The sequence below is a fragment of the Cibotium barometz genome, chromosome 25, assembly GCF_041138505.1.
Source record: "Cibotium barometz isolate CiBa-2024 chromosome 25, ASM4113850v1, whole genome shotgun sequence".
NCBI classification, from domain to species: Eukaryota; Viridiplantae; Streptophyta; class Polypodiopsida; order Cyatheales; family Cibotiaceae; genus Cibotium; species Cibotium barometz.
Window position 1 is genome coordinate 5,296,164 of NC_141070.1, and position 8,832 is coordinate 5,304,995.

At 41.0% G+C, this 8,832-nt stretch overlaps 1 protein-coding gene across 3 annotated transcripts; it reads right to left on the bottom strand.

Annotated features, from left to right (window-relative positions):
• Positions 1-4,132: 4,132 nt before the first annotated feature.
• LOC147624174 (putative sodium/metabolite cotransporter BASS5, chloroplastic) lies at positions 4,133-8,257 on the bottom strand. 3 transcript variants are annotated; one of them, XM_086819106.1, is made up of 8 exons: positions 7,789-8,257; positions 7,405-7,488; positions 6,174-6,309; positions 5,892-6,085; positions 5,541-5,793; positions 5,201-5,454; positions 4,814-4,896; positions 4,133-4,694 (listed from the first exon to the last, which is right to left on the bottom strand). In XM_086819106.1, exons 1-8 carry the CDS (start codon positions 7,943-7,945, stop codon positions 4,614-4,616), a joined length of 1,242 nt encoding a protein of 413 aa, XP_086675232.1. In that variant the 5' UTR covers positions 7,946-8,257; the 3' UTR covers positions 4,133-4,613. The 3 variants fall into 3 exon arrangements, with proteins under 3 accessions (XP_086675232.1, XP_086675234.1, XP_086675233.1); XM_086819108.1 differs by having other exon boundaries at positions 8,119-8,182; XM_086819107.1 differs by lacking the exons at positions 4,133-4,694; positions 4,814-4,896 and having other exon boundaries at positions 5,257-5,454; positions 5,557-5,793; positions 7,789-8,087.
• Positions 8,258-8,832: the final 575 nt, after the last annotated feature.

Genomic DNA, 8,832 nt, shown 5'->3' on the forward strand with positions numbered 1-8,832 from the left:
TTAATGTCAAATAGGGAAAGTCTAAGGACCATGTACATTTTTCTTAAGACCAGTAATAGTAGTAACCATTTTTAAACTTGACTAGTCAATTTGTATATAAGTCATTTTTGAAACACAATAATACAAATTCATTCCTTGGCAATAGAATACTTATGAACTCTTCTCTTCTCTACTCTTGCTTGCATATATGCTATTAAATCTTGCTTGCTTATGGATGCATGCTAGATAGGTTTGTTTGTAGTAGGTTGCTCCGTCTCATTAGCTTCTTCTTTCCCCAGTTTTTGGGAGAGAGAACCACCACGAAGAACATTCACTTTTTACCTTCATCTAGTTATAGAGTGTTGAAATATATAAGTGAATGGGTGTGTGCGGGAACAACCCCTTAGCAAGAGGCTATAAAAGAGAATTTGTAAATGAGTGAGAAGCAGTGAAAAGGTGAGAGGTATCTACTGGGAGAGAATAAAGGGTGGCATGAGAAGTTCTAGGATGTGTGGAGATATTCTGGGAAAAGTGAAGAGGTAGAGAGAGTCAAGGAGAGATCAGTGGGATTAGATGCTTGGCATCTTGTGGATGTAAACTCTATAAATTGAGGTATTGGTAATCCCTTTGTTAATGATGTTGATTCTTGCATTTGATCCACCATAGCTCATCACTTTGCTTGCATTTTAACATAGAGAACTCTACCTTCACTCCCTAAGAAAAGGAGCATTCTAATGTGACAATGGAGTTAGAATGCAATGGACGAGCTAGTGCACCCACATCAGGAAGTTGTAATTGCGGCTCGAAGGTAAGACCTAACGACATATAATTTGCCAAAGGAGGCTAAGGTAAGATCTTGACTTGAACAAGGTCAGTTTTATGTGCGATTGTATCGGTCTTGTGTAGTCGTGTGGGATGGGTCTGTGCATTACGTCTCTTCCTCTTCCAGGGTCTTACGCGTGGCACTATGCCTCTTCCTCTTCCTCTTCTAGGGTCAGGCATAAATTAAGGTGTAGGCCTAGAATTTTGTACAATAGAGGTGTGGCCACCTGTACCCCTAATATGTTATCAGTTGGAGCTGTTAGAGTTCCTTCTTAATTTTGCATTAAGATGACCTACATGTGCAATCAATCAACAATTAGTCAATGTCTTCTTTGGTGTACAATTGATCTCTGTGGATTCCTTTGATTCAAAATTAGGCTCTCTACAATGTTTGTTTGAGTGGCCAAGTCCCAACCCTCCCTTGAGCGTTCTTGGGTGGCATTCCTTCGTCCATAATGTTTAAGCAAGAGGCTGGGAATGGACTTACGTAGATGTTTACATCATAGGGTCGAATTTAAACCCACCAGTTTCTGACCTCCCTTCATCTTCAATAGCCTCGTCTTAAATCCAAGCTTTTCTTCTTAGCTCAAGCATTTACATTTGTGTCTTTCTAATTTTCTCTTATAACTCCATCTCTAGAAAACATTTCCAGCCTTAAGAGTGTTGGTAGCACCTCTCCTAATCCTTGGTGTGGTTTGCGTATTTCATGGAATAAATAAGGGTATGCCCTTGCACACGTATTGTGTATCAATCCCAATCGAGATATGTGATCGTTGCATGGACTTCACGATCGTGAGAATGCTACTAATTTATGTGGAATATGCGACACCTCAGCACTAGAACACTAATTTCTGTGGAATGCGATCATGGTGTGACACCTCAGCAGCTGGAATCCGTGGATGGCACTAGGTGGAGGTCATCGTTCACCCATCCCCATGGCCATATATGACGATTACGCAAATGCGTTGATTTGTTCACTTTCTTTGTTTGTTCCCAATCAATTCAAACACTTCAACGATCAACCCTATTCTCAATTTTTGAGGTTCCTCGGAGGATTCTCATGGCGTGAAGATTTGGTTAATTTTCACGGGCGTGAAAATTTATTCTCACATCCTCAACTCACCCCTGAAAATTGATTCTCGTTTGATAATATATTTCCTTTTTTGGATAAGTCCAACCTATTTTTAGCGGTGTAGTTGTAACCAAAAAAAAAACCATTTCTCTTCTTATATGTAGCGAAGAGCAATTGTTAACACATAGGATTAATAGTGAACCACCTGAATTCTTTCCAGCATGTAATTATGCATGCAAGAAAAGAAACGTATGTGTATATACTTGGATGATGATAATCAGGATGTTTACATTATGTCACATGAAGAAGCATTGTGAGTCCAATGATAAATCATAAATATTTGGATGATGGATAATCAGGATGTTTACATGATGTCACATGAAGAAGCATTGTGAGTCCAATATAAATCATAGATCATGTAGAAAAGTATTTCATAAACCTAACGATTCAAAATGCAAGGATTCTAAATACAAAACAAATGTGTCCCCATACAAGGTTGGCTTTCTACGGCATATATGAACAACAAGGAAGATGATATATTGATTGAAAACATTGGATTAAGTATAGTGCGTACTTCAATCATGTAAGAAGATTGAGATATAGCTCCCTATGCATTTTAGGCTTGCCCCCTGTTGGAACACTCTTTTGATTTTTGTAGGTTTGCAACCAATTATCAAACAAAAAAAAGTAAATCATGTTGTTAAAAAGAAGTTCTAATATGCAAATTCCTTAGTAGGCTAGGATGTGCACATTGAGCCATGAAAATATAGCCTAGTGGTAAGGTGTTGAAGTCCCATGCAAGAGATGATGGGTTTAAAACCTCCTAGCTGTTGACGACAGCATGAAGCACACATGCACACGAGCACAAAAAACCCCAAAAAAAAAAGGATGTGCACATCGAGGTGACCACACACCGAATGAGAATGGAACTTTTGTGGTTCTTCAATGGAGTTATTATCAAAATACAAGCATTGATGGATTATTTGATAAACCATTAAATATGTCCATGGTTTTACATACAAGAGGTACAAGCACATTACAAGGGAAAGAAATCGTTAGTACGTACGTGAGGAGGTTAACATGCGTAGTAATTGAGCCAAAAATAAAATAAAATTCTCAAAGTCAACTTGTATACTCAAATTTTCATTTTAAAAATGCAAGCAAGTCATTTTTATACAATTTGTTACGATTTTTAAAAAAAATTAACACAGATGGCTTCAAAATATTGCAATATCTTGCTTTTGAGGATAAGTTCTTTTCTTTTTTCTTTTTGTTAAATGATGTCTTCAAGTTACGTAAATAGTTTGAGGATCACTAAGAATTCCATAATTAGACATACATTTCGTTTGAAACTTCAAAATAACACATCATTATCATTTGTAGTCCCTTAAAACGTCACCACCTGATTCTGAAGTAGATTTTCCTAGTTTAACTTAACAGAAACCTTGAACCAACTGTAGATTGACTGGCTACAAATAGTTTGATTTATTTTTTTGCATTGGGAACAACATGCAATGAACGCCTCAACCATGTGTTATGAACGTTGGCCTATGTGACTGACCTTTCCCAGTTTTCCTTGCCTCAACTGGGAACATGCTGCTAATCTCAACCTTCACTGCATCAACACCTAGTAGCTTAACTAATGAAGGTTCTTATTTGTGCTCTATGCCAATATGCATGAAAAGAAGAGAGTTTTTCTCTAATCAAATTGTAGTAACGTTAGTTTGTCAGATTTGGCAAGCATCATACCAATTTAGGGCCCAGATCATGCAAATTCATGAATCTGCTTCATTATCACTTTCCGAAAGGCTTTGCTTCAAGTAGGATTGTTGCGAAGGCACTAAAGACAAATATCATCAGTGTCAATGTGCTTGATTTTTTTGTTTTTCGAGCAAAGGTCAGAGACGAGCAGACTCGTTCTAAGACTCGAACAGAAACGCTTGTCATAAGCTTCGTCGTCCCCAGCCACAAAGACAGATTCGCTCAGTGTACTGTATGGCGCTGCAGAATGGTCTTTTTGACCATTGACCACATGAACAAGATTGTGACCCATCTATAAAGAACAGGTTGCATGTAAAATCTCACAGGTGAGGTGGCCCCATTATACATATTGATCTTCGATAGAAGCCTCTACACTCTCGAATAATTGTGACCCTTCATGACTGTGTGTCTGGCTTTTGGCCATAAGTTTCGCTCTTCTAGCTAGGAAATTTGAAAACTGCTACTTAATGCTAGCTTTTAAAGTGTATGAATCATGCAAGAGAAATGTCGAGTTTTATTTCTTCACAAAAAGCATATACTCATAACCTTTGGGGTTTCAGAATACAAAGCATCCCGAGGGATCCAAAATACTAAAAAAGGCTGGCCTTCCATAAGAAGTGGTTAATAAAAATTGGTTTTAAGTAGCTGTGAGAGAAAAGGAACCCAATCCTTAAGAATTGGAAAGTAAGCTATCAACATTACCAGGACAATCGTTGACTACCCCTATGCATATTACCCTTGACAAAAAAATCGTGAGTTCTTCCTTGGGATGTCCCTTGAAAACACTCCCCTGATTTTTCTGGCTTTGCAACCAATCTTCTTTTTCTTTTTTTAAGAGAATAAATCATGCTGTTACACAGGAATTCTGACATAGAAATCTTATAATGGTGTCTCACCACCGAACATTTACACAAAAATGTACCCACCCGTGAAATGTACCCAAAAAAAAGTATTCAGGATTCCCAAAGACAGAAAAATCTTATGCGCCTCGTAGTTCCTTTTCTTTCTTTGCGTTCCAATACATGACTAGGCCAAATCCCATTAGGGACATGAGGACAGTCTGCAACAAGAGCACAGGAAACAAAAAGGGACCAAAAAAAATATCACACTTGTGTGTCAAGTCCATCCAACCTTTGATGGGAGCAAATATTTGTAGATCAAGTGCCAGGTGCAACTTACCGACATGGCCGATGGAAGCCCAACAAGGGGGTCCGAGAAGTACTTGTTTGCTAATGCCAGGCCAAGAAGGCTGCTCTGCATGCCTGTAAACAAGCACCAAACAAGCCAGAGGAGTAAGCTCTCCAAAACAAACAACTCAGCAAAATCACAACGCACATGTGGTGCACATGTAAGTTGCACAAGTTCATGTCACATGCATCCAATCGATGCCATGACACATGCCATCCAACAGTTGAATATACGAATGCAAGTTCAGGTTATTTCACAAACTAAACAAAAACTCAGTGTTTTTAAAAAACTGAATTGGATTCTTCAAAAATAGACCATTGCTGATTTATCTAGACCTTGCTATCCATCTGCTCTCTTACTACAAAAGTAAAGTTTAACCTGTTTCAAACGATATCGTTCTCTGCAATCCTTTCCTGTCGGACTCCTTGGAGAAAATAAGTCCAGAGAATTTGTGTCCGACCACAAAAGCAGCTGCATGGAATCCTATGATAGGCAGCAGAAGCTCGAGACCCAATGGAGACTCAACAGCGTTGATGTTCGTGGCCAAGGGAGACCCCATGCACAAGCCTGTAACCATCACGGAGAGAATAGGAAGAAAGGGCTTGATGATCCTTGTAATTGGTGGAGCAAACCTGTAAATACAATATATCAATGAGAAACATTTGGGCTTTTTTTTCAAATAAAGTTTTTTTTGCTTTTCAAGAGTGGAGTCTCATACTGTTTGAGTGCAAGACCTGCAGCAACAGGTGCAACAACGATCTGTGTGATGTCAAACATCATTGCCCGGACATCCACAGGCAATCGTTGGCCTAAAAACATGTGTGTTAGGGCTGGTGTGACAAACACTGCGGTTGCTGTAGAGAGGGCCGTCATCACTATGCTCAAAGGCGCCATTGATGGCTCAACCAAGAATGTTGCATAGTTAGATAACTGTGCCCCACTTACACAAGAAACTAAAACTATTCCCGACCCTGTGTAAAACATCAAAACACAAACAAAATCTTTTCATCAGAAACATGGAGATAAAATCAAGTTAGATGAATACTGCCGCATGTGATCATGGGCATACCAATGGCCTCAGGTAGATGGAGATAGGAGACTGCGACGGAGGCAAATAGTACACCAAGAAGAGGTTTGACAACAAATTGCCCAATGTATCCCACTGCTATTACCAAAGGGCGTTTGAAGGCACTGACAAAGTCTGCGTAGTTCAAATTGATGCCTACGGCAAACATCAAGAATCCTAAAGCTGGTGCATAGTACCTGTAAGCACAATGTTTTGAGTTGGATTAGCTTGGGAGCCTTTCATGATGGTATAAGTAGGATTTTGAGCTACACATAAATGACATACCTGTTTGTGAACCATGAAAAGGATGGTGGATAACCAAGGGCAAGTAATGTGCTTCCTAATACAACATAAGGTATCAGCTTGTTTGCATTCTGAAGAGCATTTAGAAGGTTACCGGAAGCTGTCACAGGAGAGAGAGCTGTGCCAAAAAAGGGTACAATGTCATCACAATCGGACTACACAATAACACAACTTTTGAAAAACAGCCAACGATTAAGGCCTCAAACAAGTTCAAGCACACGCATCCATGGGGACAGCAACAGTCATTGACAAGCTCCAATAGGTTCTTGAAGGAGCAAGAACAGTACGAAGACCTAGATAAAGATAGAGCATCTTTGAAGATAACCCACCGTGCTGTTCAAAGATAAGTAGGAAAGCACGTCACGTGCATCTGTCCTCAAGTGCATACACCAAGTCTAACATGAAGACATGTACAAGGTAGAACAAGGCCTTTTAGGGTTGGCAGAGCATTGCAATTTTGTGAAAGTGGATCTCAGCAACTGAGGGCCGGCAGGGTATCTCTTACAAACATGACCTACTTCTTGGCCATACCAATGACTTTGAGTGAATCTCAAGGAAAGGACTATTGGAGTCTTCGTTCAATAAAAAAGGGAAGGAGAGTGTAAAACGTGAATCTGTCCTCAACAAGTGCATACACCAAGTCTAACACGAGGACATGTACAAGGTAGAACAAGGCCTTCCTTTTAGAGTTAGCAGAGCATTGCCACTTGTCGGCAGCAGGGTGTTTGAAGATAGACAAAAGGGACTGACAAGTAAAGGTGTCACATCTGCGGCTGCCTTGCACCAACATCTGAAGCTCCACGTCTTGGATTCCCCTTCCCGACCTCAAAGAAAGATGATTCAGATCAAGTCCACAAAGACCCACCTCTGCCAAACCCTGTGCAGAGCTCTTGAAGTGGTCTAGAGTGAGGCTCTTCAATGTCTTGTCACACCTACCCTATAGTTGAGGTTACACATCCTGATGTGAAAGTGGGCACGCAGGGTATCCCTTACAAACATGACCTACGTCTTGGCCGTACTAAAGACGTCTTAGGTTGGGTAGCTTCTCCTTTACCTCTGATTGACTTTGAGTGAATCTCAAGGAAAGGACCATTGCACTTTTCGTTTAATTAAAAAAAAGAGGGAAGGAGAGTGTAAAACATTGCAGCTCTTCTCTGTCAATTTTATTTTGTTTTTTAAAAACGAAAATTTCGACTCATTTCAACCGAAGTACCTGGTGATGTTGCTTTGTGAAGCTGGCCATCTTCACCAGCGGTTCCAGAGGCTCGGATTGAAGGATTCTTCCAATTGCCAGTGTCTGCAAAACCAAAAAACGTGTCAAGATGCTCACAAAGGGTTTTGCACATAAATCAGGATTTTCAATCAGTATTTCTTCCTTCGCATGAGTCACTAGGCCAAGCAGCATGCTTTTCTTTTCTATTTTCCCGGGCAGAGATCCTGCTAATCCGTCAACCATCTTGCCAAGCTCAACCCACTGAACGCTAGGCCGTGGATAGGCCAAGCACGTTTTGCAGGTTCCCCACAGGAACTACTAACACGGTTTTTACATCGGCAGCTGCACATGTAATGAAAACAAAGGTGGGAAAAAGAAACATACAAGTACAATGGTGGCGGCTTGTAGAGGGTAGAGCACCAACAAGAACCCTAAATATGTGCTTGTTGTTGCTTCTGCTGCCAAGGTGGACATGGGTACACTGCTGAAGCGAAAGCAGGGGGAAATTCGAGACAGCACTCTGAATGACGAGGGTCTTCATGGTGAGGGTGAGATAACACTAGAAGTTTTGTCTGAAGCCCTCCGACTTTTCTTTGTTTGTTGTTTGTTTGTGCTTGTGCTGTGTATGCGCGCGTGTGTGTGTGTGTGTGAGAGAGAGAGAGAGAGAGAGAGAGAGAGAGATGAAGAAGGAGAAGACGACGACGAAGAATAAACCTGCCCAGTGAGCTTTTTTGAAGTCGCTGCTGCCCGTTTCGCCCGCAGAAATAGAATGCGCATGGATCGAGAGTCCATGGTAAGGGCGGAGACCTAATACCGGCAACTGTCCACTGCAGCAGTTTTCTTATTCGTCTCTGGAGCCCTCCAGTGGACGTACCTGGTTTTCTTTGATGCCGTGGGGGTTTCCAAGCGCACTAAAACTTCGAAATTCAGTAGACTGAGACTTGAAAGTCCTGTAATAAAATGATTCTAAGTTCTAGAATCTTGACAATACAGAGGCGTGCACATTTCTAATTTTCTTGGCATGTGCTGAAAAAATAAGTCTATGCGTGGTAAAGCCTGCCTTTTTTGGTGGAGTTTGGAAAGAAAGAAAAGTATATTCGGGCCTATGAGACCTAAGTGCCCATGGCATATCGCATCATGGAACTCAAAAATACACAAAATCTCATCATGGAATGCCACTCTCCAAAATATCAAGCATGCTCCCTCACCTACATCACATGGAAAGGTAGCTCAATGGCAATGAAGCACGTCCTGGATCTGGAGCTGATGAGCTACCTTTCCAAGGTAACTCCTCTTGAGCAAGGTGGATCATGGCCTACGTCAAGGAGGCCAGGGGCCCTAATCCAAGGTAACTCCTCTCGAGCAAGGTGGATCTACAAACAGCCCAAGATAGGTCCACGGGATCCATTGAATGGGCGTCCAGAAGCT